The sequence below is a fragment of the Fukomys damarensis genome, unplaced genomic scaffold (genome assembly GCF_012274545.1).
Source record: "Fukomys damarensis isolate Sample0158 unplaced genomic scaffold, DMR_v1.0_HiC HiC_scaffold_24, whole genome shotgun sequence".
Lineage (NCBI taxonomy): Eukaryota > Metazoa > Chordata > Mammalia > Rodentia > Bathyergidae > Fukomys > Fukomys damarensis.
In genome coordinates this window covers 58023557-58039165 of record NW_022900936.1, presented here as the reverse complement: position 1 = coordinate 58039165, position 15609 = coordinate 58023557, and the positions used below count along the sequence as shown (strand labels likewise).

The 15609-nt window shown below is 35.6% G+C and overlaps 1 protein-coding gene across 3 annotated transcripts in view; it reads right to left on the bottom strand.

Moving 5' to 3' along the window:
- Positions 1-15609, bottom strand: part of Gramd1c (GRAM domain containing 1C) — a 110224-nt gene that overhangs the window by 41928 nt on the left and 52687 nt on the right. For all 3 annotated transcript variants that reach the window (XM_010630085.2, XM_010630087.1, XM_019208329.2), the window contains one exon: positions 1006-1124. In XM_010630085.2, the coding sequence (XP_010628387.1) occupies positions 1006-1124 (119 nt within the window). The remainder of the gene's footprint in view (positions 1-1005; positions 1125-15609) is intronic.

Genomic DNA, 15609 nt, shown 5'->3' with positions numbered 1-15609 from the left:
AGAGATTCCTTTAACTGAAATACCGAATAGTTTCTTTGGTGTGAAAAACTATAATAGTACACAGGATCCTAATGAGACAATTAATAATGTGAAATAGGAAGTAAAGGGCTAAAGGTGTAAGGAAAGTGGGAAGGGTGGGGAAAAGGTAATAAGGGAGAGGAAAAATGTATGAGAAACTGAAAAAATGGAAATAAAGTGTTTGTAAATGGGGAAGGGAGGAGGGGGTGAAGGGAGGGCAGGGACAAGGGGAAAAATGAGAATCAAGACCTATTATGTAAAGTTACAGAATCCCAATGATGAATGTAACTGTATTTGTATACCTAGATTGTACCAATAACCTCAGTAAAAAGGAAAAAAAATACTTTTTCTCTACTCTTAATTTCACATTATTTATTACTCTTTTATGGCTATTATCCTGTATTATTTTAATCACTTGCATTCCCACAATACTATAAGCTCTTTTCATTAAGAGTGCCAACCAATTGTATCTCTCAAAACACCTACCATCTATTTAACTTTTTCCTGTGCCCAGGCCTTCACACTGATCTACATCCTCAAACTTTTTTTTTTTTTTTTTTAGACAAGGTCTTTCCAAGATACTAGGTTGCTCAAGCTTGGATCAAAATTGCAATCCTCCTGCCTAGAGGTCTGGGATTACAAATTTATAGCACCAAATCAGATTTTAACATATTTTACTGTCATCCATAACCCAAAGATTTCACCATGTACTTCCCCAGATCCTTAATAAAAAGGCTTCCTAAGGCTAAGCATTAAGTAGATCCTATGTGAATAACTATATATACTTAACATTCCCTTATATGTCCAATGTTTGTTTACCTATTCAGCAAACTATTACCTATTCCCACCTTTCACCTCATTCCATGACAGAAAACATAGGGAAAGTATACTCAAGGAAAAATTAATATAAATTCAGAATTAGTAGAATCTAAAATAATTCCAGTACAATGATTAATAAGTCTTGACATTTCAAAACATTTGCTGTACCTTGGCTGCACATTATCTTCAACTGATGGTGACAAGTTTGCCATCTCTTCAGCATTTAAACCTAGCTCAGTGCCATAGTTCTGCTGGAGCAGTTGCCAGAATTCCTGTCTGGTCAGACTCTAAAATAACAGAAACATCACACTGAGTATTTAAAAATATAAAAGATAAGACACCTTTTATATATTGGTACACAGCTATAATCCCAGATACTTGGAGGCTGAGGTGGGAGATTTATAAGTTCAAAGTCAGCCTGGGCAACTTAGCCATACCCTGTTTCAAAATAAAATTTAAAATAAGGGTTGAGAATATAGCCCAGTCTCCAGTACCTCAAAAAAAGAGAAGGGGGATATAATAGTAATTCAAAACACAAACATTGACATCAAAGGGACCTATGACACAACTACTGAATGTGTGTTTTTTGTTCTTTCTATACTGCCATTTTCTGTATCTATAAGAATGAGTTATAAAACCCACTTTACAGAATTGATATAAGAAATAGATAAAATGTTTTGAAATAGGGTCTCAATTTATTGCCTTCTCCTTCTTCAACTTCTAGAGTAGCTGAGACACCAAGAGTGGAACTACCACACCTAGCAAATGATGTTTTTTGTTTTTGGGGTTTTTTTTGGTACCAAGGATCAAACTCAGGACTTTGCACTTGCAAGGCAAGTGGTGGAACCACTGAGCTAAATCCCTGGCCCAATGATTTTAAAGTACGTAATAAAAAACTATCATAATCATAATCATAAACTATCATAATCGCTTCTCAGCCTTTCGGCTAAGATCCAGTATAAAAACTATCATAAATAGGAAGTCAAAATGTTTAATATTTTCTTTTTATAAAATGATTTATTCATAATTTCTGGCAATTATTGATATGAAATTCAACCAGCTTCCTATGAAAGTCTTAAATATCATCAAAGTCCTAAATATCATCTCAGAGCCATCACTTTCATCCATAATATATTTGAATATTTGAACAGCTTCTACAACTTTATATACCAGTACACTTTAAATTATATTTTCCTGAAATATAAAATGTAAGAGGTTAGGTGTTAAAATATTTTCTTTGATTTCTTTTTTAATGTCCAGCTTGTCCTTTTTTATAGGTAGTATATCAATCAGTATTTAAATCACCAAATATAACAAACTCATGCATTACACAGCAAAATAAAAACAATAATAGTAGATAACCAACAGTCTGATTTTTAGCGTTACAATTGAGTATCTGATTAAGCGAATCAGAGGGAAGCAGCATTACACTAGAAGCAGTTGTCAACAAGAGTATTTCCTTCACTCATATTACAGCTACTTACTGAGTACCTACTGAATGTGTATGGCTGCACTGCCCGATAAGGGGTATAAAAATGATGTAGAAATTAAGCTCTTGACCCTCAGACAATTTCTAATACAAATGAAGAGATATGGAACACTCAAGTTAAAATGACAAGATGTGACTATGTACTAAAGTGCTGGGAGAATTAACATAATATGAAAGTCCAAAAGAAGGAAATATCACTGGGGATCAGGATGATCAAATAAGGCTGCACACTGGAGAAGGCTTTCTAGCTAAACTGAGGGAAAGAAAGATATGAAGCGGGGTGATGTGAGAAAAGATGAGGAGGGGAAATTAACATTAAAATATATAATAAATACATAATCATAACAGTATTTGGTTTTAAGTCAGTTAATAAGTTTATCAGCCTAATGGGATCAAAAACTTTAAAACTGGGAAATTGTTAAGATAAATACAAACTTAATGGGACCAAAATTTATACATGCTAATGAATTCCTCCACAATTTTCCCTACAATAAGTACCATTTCCTTTTCTCTCTCCTTTTCTTTTCTGTCCAGCTATGATATCTTTGTTTGTCATGTTACACCTGATGACGATCATTACCTTTCCTAGAACCTCAAAGACATTCAGAAAAAACTCTCCACACCTTAGACTGCTCACTCCCAACCTTCCATGTCTGCATTACTACGATACTACAAGAGCAGTGAATAAAAATTCACATCAAAAATATCCAAATAGCTACCTTCACTAAAGCTATTCAGGCCAATTAAAATAGCAAGTCTCTCTATTTTGAGCTGAATTACACTAACCTAGAGTGGATATCTCAGACTGATCAACTCTCACTGAAAATAATGTATGTCTAAAACACAGCTATGTTTTACTATTTAAATAACCACTTATTTGGTGGCAATATCTTTGAAGCACAATTTCCAGAAAAGAAAAATAAAAAGGATTGTTAATGGTAGAAAATGTTATGTTTGAGCTATTTTTAGAATAAAAGTAAGGTTAGCTTTATAAAGAGAAGCAAGCAGATATTTCAATATACTTGTGTAAGATTAACCTTTCATAAAACTTTTCTGAAATAACAGACATTTCTAAAGACAGGCTAAAGCAAACAAATAAACCAATGATGAATACTCATACAGCTTACTAACAGTGAAAGAAATGAAAGTCATAGGTAAATACTAATAACAAAAATGCAATTTTATTTGACTACATAAATACATGTTTGAAATTTTTAACAAATATTATGAAGTTAATAGCCGGATAATTTTATATACTCTTTGACCTACTAATTAATAGATAGGTAGATAGATTGACAGATAAATAGGTTCAGAGACAAAACAAAATTCTTTTAATTCATCAAATTGTAGTTTTGCTCATCTGTTAAAAATGATTTTTCCTATGAAGTTGCCATAAAAAGGTTATTTGCAACTATGCAGAACATTCAAACACTGAAATATGTCCAGCCTAATATTCTTAATATTTTCAGTAATCAGAAGCAAAACCAATCTACCTAAGTAAACTTAAAAAAACCAACACAAATTTTAAACAAAAATTGACCACCTACCCGCACACCAAGTAGAGTCTCCTCACTTCAATCTACAGAGTAGTTTAACAGCAATAAAAATAAACCAGGTGGTAATCAGATAAGGCTCAAAAGTCAGCAGATCAATTTCTGGCCCAGAAAGCTTTGTATTCTAAGTATGCTGCAAAGTCTTTATCCTCAGCAGAGCTTCAAATATTTAATGACAACTATGCAAAATCACTGCTTCAATTTCCTAATTTTGTTATAAGATGTTTTTCCTTGTAAAAGACAGGTTCTAGTGTAGTTTAAAGTACGGTTTTTGTCACTTCCTGGTTTGTAATATCTGCACTCTCTAAGCTGCAGGTCAGAGTGAAGAATTGGAAGTTATACCTGACTCTACAGGTTCCTAAGCCACGCCCACTGAAGGAGGCTAGGTAAACAAGGTTTTATTAAAGGGACAGATTCTAATTTCTTCTTTCTACACACAGATTAGAGACAAGCTGCAAATGAAAATATCTTGGTTATATTCAATTAATGTAAAAACATATTATAATATTATTTTAATCTCACTTGAAAAATTAACTATGTTAAAGGTTAAATTTTCTTCTTTATGATAGTTTTGATTCATTTCTGGCAAGGTTGTTTTCATGTCTTCATTTACCACTTCTTTAAAACTGACATAGCATTCCAATCAGACTCCTGCCTTTATGACTAGCAATGATTATATCTCTTGAGTATTGTAAATGGAATGTCAAGAAACAGCCGGAAGAGCCAGCTATTCAGGTGGAGGAGTCCAATGAGCACCTGGCACACCTTTCATCACTGAAAAGTTTAAGACAACATCTGGTTACTCACTAATTCTTCCCTGTGAAAATACTTCTGGCCTTAGTGATTGAGAATAATTCCCAGCAGGAACCTCATCTATAATGAACAGTTTGTCTACTAATTCCAATTTATTCCATAGAAGAGTTACCTTCTACATGAAGAATCAAATTTTGCCCTAATTTCTACCAACTCATTCAATCTAATTTAGTAAACTGTGCAGACGGGTCTAATGTATTTGATGAATTGTGAGGATCACCCTTTTTGGGGGTGCTAAAATCTAATCATTATATACAATTGCAAAATGAGGGTAGAGTAAGAAAGCAGAACACTGGAGGATATGACTCCCTCAAATAAAGAGAGCACCCAGGGATGCCAGTTTCCTTTGTGGTGAAAACTAGTGCTTTTTAGCATATTATACTGGTTCTCACTGGCTGAAACTATAGATAAATATACTTTACTATGGTGATCAAATAGCTATGACAAAAAAAATACTGTATTTGATTTATCTAACTCTCTTGCTAACTATAAAACATCCTTATAACAAAGCAAATAACTTCTATATAGAGAAGAGCTAAATTTACATTTAGGAGGAAAAACAAAATAAAATTAAACCCCAAGAAAGCCCAACATGAAAAGGCTAAGTTAAAAAAAAAAAAAAAAAGCTCAGAAAGTGCTGTCCCGGATGCAGGTAGCAGCTCAGCAGGGGCAGAGAAAAAAAAAAAAAAGAAAAGAAAAGGCTAAGTAGAAGAGGAGTGTCCAGCAAAAAACACTGAGGGAAATACCAAGCTAGTAAGAGATGAGTCCAAAAAGAATGATGTCATTGAAGTCAAGCAAAGGTGTTTCAAGATGGAGGTTGTGTACAAAGGTGTCCAATGCTGCTGAAAGGTCAAGATAAGCATGCGAGGAGCACATGCACAACAAATGCCAACCTCCAGATGACTGAAGCATCAGGTAAGCCAGGTCAACAACACCAGAGTATGTATGTTGAGGGGAAAGAGGAGAGAATCTGGGGAAGAAAGAACTGCTAGGTCATGAAGAGACTTTTATGAACTTTACATTGTAAACCAAAAATGTCACCTACTGATTTCAAGTAAAAAAGTAACAACTTTAGAGTTCTGCTTACAAAAGATACTTTAAAAACTATTACTATTTAGGAACAAACTGAAAGATTAGAATGGCCATGGATTTAGCTCAGTGGTACTGCCACCTGCCTTGAAAGCACGAGGTCCCGAGTTTGATCTCCAGTACCAAAACAAGAAACAAACAAACAAAAGCAGGTTGGTTACTATGAGGACAGTTCAAGCTAAAAATGATGAGGACTTTGGTGACCAGCTAGGCAAGGCTGACAAAGAAGAGGGAAGAAAAGAGGATATGCCTGGTTTCTGGCATGGATGCCTGGGCTAAAGTTGGTATGGTTCACTGACTAAGGAAAATAATTGGAAGAGTGTTGTCAAACAAAAAGACAAAGAGGGAACAATGTCAGAACACAAATGCTTCTACTTTGTCAGGTTTTATTATGTAGCAAAAGTGACTAACTTTTTTACTTTATTTTTTTAAGGTAGGTTTGAATGTTGCATTTATTAGATTTATAACACCACTAGAAAACATCTAGAATTCCAAGTAATTCTAAAAAGAATGATCACTGGAGAGTAGAATAAGGAAGAAGGGGATGATTTAATAAGATTGAGCTGTCCACATATAATACTTTTCTGAAAGGTCTCAGAAGGTGATGTTGGCTTTGTAAACTGACTGCTATTTGGAGAACAGCTTCAGCACTGTCAGTATCCTAGGTCAGCTCAAAGAGGCTGACCTAAATAAAACACACCCGCAAACTGCATATACTCACTCCTTTGGAAATGCACTAAAACATACTACGGATATGTTCTTCTCTGATGATCAGAAATCTTTCATTCTACTACACTGGGTATGTGAATGTCTTAGAAGGCTGATCAGTAATCAGAGAGTTGCACAGAACTGAGCAAAGGGAGATAGTTTCAAGGAACAATTTTCTGTGACCTTAATGGAAAAGACAATGCAAATGACATTAACAAACCTGTTCACAGAAATAATGCAGAAAAATTCCCAAATATAGGGGAAGAAAAAGAAGCATACAGATAAGTGAGGCATTTAGAACACCAAATAGCCATAATCATAAGAAAACCTCTCCATGTCAGACTCTACTCAAAGTACTAGAAGTTCACGATGGGGACAAAATGTTAAAAGCTGTTAGAGAAGGGCAACAAATCACATATAAAGGCAAGCCATTCAGAAATTACAATAGATTTCTTAACACAAATCTTAAAGGCCAAGAGGGTTTTGAGTGAAGTGCTTCAAGCCCTAAAAGAAACTTCCACCTGCAACTTATGTATCCTGCAAAACTTTCTTTTAAACTTAATAGAGAAAAAAGGTATTTCCCTTCAAGAAATTCATGACCACAAAACCAACATTACAAAAAATTCTCAAGGATATCCTAGAAAGAGACAATGAAGCGCACAATGCCTATAAGTAAAAAAGAATGAATACATCTGATGGGATGAGTAGCTAAATAAAAGTAAAAAAAAAAAAAAATAAGGAAATCAGCAACAGAAAAAAAATGCAATAACAAGACTAAGTCAATACCACTCACTAATAACTCTCAGTGTGAATGATCTCAGCATCCCCAATCAAAACACACAGATTGGCAGAATGGATCAAGAAACAAACCCAGTGATATGCAGTATACAAGAAACACATTTAATTCAAAAAAATTCACGGATTAAAACTCAAAGGATGGAAAAAAATATTCCATGCAATAAGAACCTGGAACAAAGGATGAGCAGCTATCCTAATTTCAGACAAAGTGGATTTCAAGATAAAACTGAGCAGAAGAGACAAAGTACATATATGTTAAGGGAAAAACTTAACAGGAAGACTCAATAATTATAAACATATATACATCAAATAGCAGCATGCAACTTCACAAAACAATACTAATGGACATGAAAAATCAGATAAAATATCACTGTCACAAATGCATAGATCAACTAGACATAAAAAATCAACAAGGAAATATCAGAATTGAAACAAACCTTCAAATATATGGACTTACTAGATACAAATAAATAATGTAATGATGCACCATAAGGTTCTAGCAAAACATGAACAATCCAAACTGAAAGCTAATACAAAAAAGGAAATTATAAGGATCAGAGTGGAAATTAAGACTAAAAAATACAAAGAATCAATGGATTAGTTGGTTCTTTCAAAGAATGATAGACAAACTATGAGCCAATTTTTCAAAAATAAGGAAAGAAAACACCCAAATCCATTAAATTAGAAATGAAAAAGGTGAAATCACAATAGATTCTACAGAAATTCATGATCATTAGCAGCTATTTAGAGAACCTGTACTCTAAAAAATGAAAAATTTGGCAGAGATGAATAGATTCCTAGATACACGTGAACTATCAAGTCTGAACCAAGAAGATACAAACACATTGAATAATCCAATATTAGTCAATGAAATTGAGAAAGCAATAAAAAAGCTACCAACTAAGAAAGCCCTAGGTCCTGACAGATTCACTGCCAAATTCTACCAAAAAGTTTAGCTAACACTAGAACTCCTCAAAATCTTTAAAGAGATGGAAGGGGAAGCAGTCATTCCAAAGTCATTCCTGGAAGCAAGCATTACCTTATTCCAAAATCAGGAAAGAACCCAACCCTAAAAAAAAACTATAAGCCAATCTGTAATAAGCATAACTGCAAAAGTCATCAATAAACTACTGGCAAACAGAATTCAGTGAATCATCAAAAGAGATCACACATCATGACCCACTAAGATTCACCCCAGGATGCAGGGATGGTTTGAAAAATCTAATATACCACTAAACATAAGCAAGGACAAAAACCAAATGATCACCTCAATAAACATAGAAAAAGAATTTGATAAAATCCAACATCCATGGCCAGGGATTTAGGTCAGTGGTGTCACTGCCTGCCTCACAAGAGATCAATCCGCATTATAAAAAAAAAAAAATCAACATTCATTCATGTTAAAAACACTGAAGAAAATTGGAATAGACTGTATTTGTCTCAATCTGACAAAAGCCATCTATGGCAAACCTACAGCCAACATCATATTAAATGGAGAGAAGCTGAACACTCTCCCTTTAAAATGAGGAACAAGACAAAGATGTCCACTATCACCACTCTTATTCAATATATTTTTGGAAATATTAGCCAGAGCAATTAGACATGAGGAAAAAAAGGCATATAGATTGGAAAGGAAAAATTAAATTATCATTATTTGTAGATGATATGATCCTGTACATCTAGAATTCCAATTCCAAAAAGAATGATTTCCCAAAACTACAAACCAAAACCAAAACACTCCTGTAATTAATGACCAAATTCAGGGCCAGGGATTTAACTCAGTGGTTCCGCCATCTGCCTCGCAAGCACAAGGCCCTGCGTTCGATCCCTGATACCAAAAAAAAACCTTCAGTAGTAGCATAGCACTACAGGTTAATACTCAAAAATCAATAGTGTTCCCATACACCAATAACAAACTCACTGATAGAGGAATTGGGGAAACAATATCTTTCACAATAACATGAAGAAAAATGTAATAAATTATTTTTAAAACGCAAAAAAAAAAAAAAGAAAATGAAATAATTAGGAATTAACCTAACCAAGGAAGAGAAAAATCTTTCCAATAAAAACTACAGTATCTTGAAAGAGGAGATCAAAGAGGATGTCGAATATGGAAAGATATCCCCTGTTGTGGATAGGCAGAACCAATACAGTGAAAATGGCCACACTTTCAGCACTATTATACAGAGGTAATGCAACACCAATCAAAATAGCAGTAGCATTCTTCACAGAACTAGAGAAAGCAATTCTAAAATTCATATGGAGCCAGAAGATACCTGGAATAGCAAAAGAAATTCTGGGCAACAAAGGCAAGGGCACGGGGTATTATAATCTCAGACTTCAAGTTATACTACAAAGCTACAGTGATAAGAACAGCATGGTATGGGCAAAAAAGAGAAGGAAAGAAGGAAAGAAAGAAAGAAAGAAAGAAAGAAAGAAAGAAAGAAAGAAAGAAAGAAAGAAAGAAAGAAAGAAAGAAAGAAAGAAAGAAAGAAAGAAAGAAAGAAAGGAAGGAAGGGACTTTTGAATCAATGGAACTGAACTGAAAAGGTAGAAAAAAGTCCAGGCACACTCAACTACTTTCTTTGACAAAGGGGCCAAATATTTTCTGTAGAGGAAAGATAGCCTCCTTAACAAATAGCACTGGGAAAACTGTCTGCCTACAGACCAAAGATTGAACCTAGGACCATTCCTCTCACCATGTCCTGAATTAAAATAAAAGTGGAGCAAATATCTAAATATTAAAAGAAAAAAATATGCTGGAAGAAAAAATAGGTAGACACAGTTATAGGCAAAGACTTTCTGAACAGATCCCCAGTTGCAGAAGAAGTAATATCAACAATCAACAAATGAGATAATATTTTTAATCTAAAAGCTTTTGCACAGCAAACCACCAAAAGAATGAAGAGACAACCTATAGAATGGGAAAAAAAAATGCCAGCCACTTTTCAGACAAAGAACTAATATCTAGAATATATAATGGATTAAAAAAATTATATCCTTAAATTTAAAGACACAATTTTTAAAAATAGGTATCTTAAATTAATAGGAACTTCCCAGGTGAAGAAGTACAAACAGCAAAAATATATATATGAAAAAAATGTTCAACGTCACTGGCCATTTGGGAAGCACAAATTAAAACAACACTATCATTCCACCTTCATTCCAGAAAGAATGGCTATCTTCAATAAATCAAACAACAAAAAATGCTGGAAAGGATGTGGGAGCACTTCTTCATTGTTGGTGGGAGTAAACTGTATAACTACGATGAAAATCAACATGGAGGAGTGCATGTAGAACCCAGGGAGCAGCGGTGTGGTCCAGAGAAGTGCAGCTGCAGGCAGATCCCCCCTGACCCTAGAGGCTCAGTCACACCTGCCCACCCAAAGATTCACCCACAAAAGAACGCCACAGGTGCACAAGCTTCAGCCAGAGGACCACCCCATAGCACCAGCCACAGCCAAGGGCCTGCCTGGAAAAGAGCTGCACAGATGCACAAGCAACAGCCAGAGGCTTGCCCAATACAATTAATAAGTGCATGGAGACCATAGCCAGAAGCCCGCTCAGACAACAGGAACTGGGGTGCACAGCCCCCATTCAAAGGCCCTCCCAGAGAGCAGGTACACAGAGGCCCAGTAAGAGGCACACCTAGATCTCAAGTGTTCACAGGCCTCAGAAGCCCATCCAGACAACAGGTGACCTGAGGGATCCAGAAGGCCACCTGATGAGCAGCAGAGGAAAGGCCACCGGTGGCTTGCTGAGAATTGAAGACCACTGGGTTGCAAAAAGTTGCCTCAACAAAAGCACAGCAGGCTGCATCTGTAGAATTGAGAAGACATATAAACGAGTCCCAAAATCTAACATCCAGATCACCTAAGGTAACCCCAAAGGAAAATGAGATAGTGAAAACTGATACTCAATGTCCTGGACAACCTTAACTGGCAACAAGACAATGTGGAAAAAATGAAATCAGAAATAATTTCTCAGATAAGAGCAAAGAATGTGCACATAGTGCAAGACATGATTAACAAATCTAGAGTGGACACAGATAAATAAAATAGAGTAGCTGAGGCACATGATGGAATCCCAACATAGGAAACAAATGGAATCCATAAAACAGATGCAAACAGATTTCCAGGAGATTAAAAACTCCATCAAAAGCTCATTCACCTTTAGCCCTTTACTTCCTATTTCACATTATTAATTGTCTCATTAGGATCCTGTGTACTATTATAGTTTTTCACAACAAAGAAACTATTCGGTATTTCAGTTAAAGAAATCTCTGGATGAACATTAAAAATAGGGAATCCTAAAATAAAACTAAAAAGGAAAGTAAAAGAGAAAAGGCAATGATGTAACATCAAAATAATCCTTAACTCTGGAGATGAAAATGGTCCCTGAACATATTTAAATTGCTTCTCACTCTTACAGTCTTATCATATTCTTTTTTCATTATTTAGAGAATACTTTATTAGTTTCTGAAATGAAACCCACATAGATATAACCTTACATATTTAGTACAATGTGTTACCCCTGTACACATGGAAAAAATAAAAATAAAAATAAATTAACATTTCTAGACCAATAGGGCTAAAGGTGTAGGGAAAGTGGGAAGGGTGGGGGAAAGGTAATAAGGGAGAGGAAAAAAATATGAGAAACTGAAAAAATGGAAATAAAGTGTTTGTAAATGGGGAGGGGAGGAGGGGGTGAAGGGAGGGCAGAGACAAGGGGAAAAATGAGAATCAAGACCTATTATGTAAAGGTACAGAATCCCAATGATGAATGTAATTGTATTATATACCTAGATTGTACCAATAACCTCAATAAAAAGGAAAAAAAAAAGAAAATAAAGATACTCTGAATATTCATGTACAAAAAAAAAAAGTTCATTCAGCAGAATGAGCCAATGCAAGAACAAGATTTCAGTTATAAAAGACAGGATTGCAATTAAGGAACAGGAAAAGAAAAATTTCTTAAAAATAGCAACAGATCATGAGAAATCAATCCAGCAGCTACTAGATGATGCAAAGAAGAATAACATAAGACTGATCAAAGTCAATGAAGAAACAGGAGAGAGCACAGATGACATTAAAAAAAAAACTGTTTACAGAAATAATGGCAGAGCCAGGCATGGCGCCTGTAATCCCATCACTCAGGAGGCTGAGGCAGAAGGATCGCTGTAAGTTTGAGACTGGACTACACAGTGAGTTCCAGGTCAGTCTCAACTACATAGTGAGACCCTGCCTCAAAAAAAAAAAAAAAAAACCAACAACAACAAAAAGTAATGGCAGAAAACTTCCCAAATAGGGGGAAAGAACTTGAAATAGAGATAAGTAAGGCTTATAGGACTACAACTAGCCATGATTTTTTTTTAAATCTACACATAGGTATATAACACTTAAGATTCCAGAAACCCCAAATTCTAAAAAAAACAAAAAACAAAATTCTAATAAAACAGAAAAACAATATTCTACAACTAGTTACGAGAAAAAAAACCAAATTACATACAAAGTAAGCCTATCAAAATCACAGCAGACTTCTCAACACAAACTCTCACATCAAGAAGAGCTTGTAGTGCTGTATTTCAAGCCCTAAGGGAAAATAGCCTCCAACCCAGATTGATGTACCCTGCAAAACTATCTTTCAAAATTGATGGAGAAATAAGATATTTTCACATCAAAGAGAACCTTAGGAACATCATGAATACCAAACCAGCACTCCAAAAATATTTAAGTGATACTCTAGGAAAAGACAATGGGGATCACAACCCCAGGAAGGCCAGCAGAATGAATCTATCAAGCATGACAAGAAATTAAATGCAAAGGGATAGAATCCAACAAAAAGAAAAACTCATGACAAGGATAACTCAATATCTATCAGTCATAACCATCAATGTTAATCATCTCCATTTACCAATCAAAAGAAACAGACTGGCAGAATGGGTCAAGAAGCAAGACCCAATAATATGCTGCATACAAGAAACACACTTAATTTAAAAAGAAACTCACAGACAAAAGTTAAAGGATTCAAAAACAATACTCCATGCAACAGGAACCCAAAAAAAAGCAGGAGTAGCTACCTTCTTTGCAGATCAAGTCGATTTCAAATCAACACTGATTGAGATAAAGGACACTACATCATTGTAAAGAAAACAGTCCAAGAGGAAGAGATGACAATCATAAATATATATGCACCAAACACTAGTGTGCCCAACTATATAAAACAAATACTAGTGGACATGAAAAATCAAATAAGCGCTCATACAACAGTAGTGGGGGACCTCAACACCCCACTGTAACAAATAGATAGATCAACTAGACAGAAAATAAACAATGAAATACTAGAACTCAATCAAACTCTCAAAAAAATGAACTGAACAGATGTTTACAGAGTGTTCCACCCCACAAAATCAGAGTATACATTCTTTTCAGCTGCACATAGGCTGTTCTCCAAAACAGACCACATACTCACTCATAGAACATGTTGAAGTAAATGCAAAGGAACTGAAGTGATCCTATGAATATTATCAGACTATAGTGTGATGAATTTGGAGATCAATAGCAAAATAAACCACAAGAATTTCATAAACACATGGGAAATTGAACAATACACTTCTGAATAACCAATCCATCACAGAAAATTAAAGAAGAAATCAGACAGTTCCTACAATTAAATGACAATGACAATACAACATACTGGCATATATGGGACACAATGAAAGCAGTCTTATCAGGGAAATTCATAGCAGTGAATACTCACACTAGGAAACAGAGCCAACTAAATTATACAACCTTATGGTAAACCTCGAGCTTCTAGAAAAAGAAGAGGAGGACAAACTCAAAGCTCATACAAAGGAGGAAATTACAAAGACCAGAGCAAAAATCAATGAAATGGAGACTAAGAGAATGATACAAAAAAATCAATGAAGCGGGGGCCAGGGATTCAGCTCAGTGGTTCCAGCACCTGCCTTGCAAGTGCAAGGACCCGAGTTCAATCCCTGGGACCAAAAAAGAAAAACTCAATGAAGTCAAGAGTTGGTTCTTTGAAATAAATAAAATTGACAAACCCTTAGCCAACCTTATCAAAAAAAGGAGAGAAAAGGCCCAAATCCATGCAATTAGGAATGAAAAGAGTGAAATTATAATGGGCTAAGCAGAAATCTGTTCTTTCACAACAACATCCAAAATGAAATACGTAGGAATCAACCTAACAAAAGAAATCAAAGACCTCTACCCTGAAAACTATAGCAATCTGAAAAGAGAGATTGAAGAGGATATCAGAAAATGGAAAGACATCCCTTGCTCCTGGGTAGGAAGAATCAGCATAGCGAAAGGCCATAATTCCAAAACTGCTATAAGGATATCAGAATGGAAAGACATCCCTTGCTCCTGGGTAGGAAGAATCAGCATAGCGAAAGGCCATAATTCCAAAACTGCTATGTAGATTCAGTGCAATCCCAATTGAAATCCCAGCAGCACACTTCACAGACCTTGAAAAAACATTCCAAAAATCCCTTTGGAACAAGAAGAGGCCTAGAATAACAAAAAACAATTCTAGTCAATAAAGATGAGGTAGGTGGTATCACACAATCCCCTACTTGAAACTGTACTACAAAGCTACTGTGATAAAATCATGGTACTAGCAAAGAAACAGACCTGAAGACCAGTGGAACAGATTAAAAGATGAAGAAACCAATCCAGACACACTCAGACACTTCATCTTCAACAAAGGAGCCAAACATCCTCAGTAGAGGAAAGATAGCCTCTTTAATAAATGGTGCTGGAAAAACTGGGTTTCAACTTGCCAAAGATTAAAACTGGACCTATATCTCTCATCATGCACTAAACTAAAATCAGAATGGATTAAAGATCTAAATATTAAAACAGAAACACTAGTCCAGCTGGAAGAGAGGTTAGGTAGAACTCTTGAAGACATTGGTGTAGGAAAAGATTTTAAAAACAAAACCTCAGGTGCACGTGAAGTAGCACAAACAACTTGTGGGATCTCTTCTCATTAAAAACCTTCTGCACAGCAGGACCCAGCCGCCATCGCTCAAGCACCGGGAAAGTAGGCCAGCCCGATCCACCGCTGGAAGGAGAACCACGCCTGCTCCCGACCCAGCAGCCATTGCTCAAGCCCCGGGAAGGTAGCGCACCCCTGAACCCCCATAACCCCCCCGCACTCTCAGAGCTCCTGACTGTGCAAGTCTTTGGACCCACTCTGCAAAGACAGAGGTGGTCATCAAGGGTATTTTTCTGAGTTCCCAACTTTGAACATCTTTAAAGAAAGGGCATGGGAAACCTGTAATAGAACGCGTTGGGG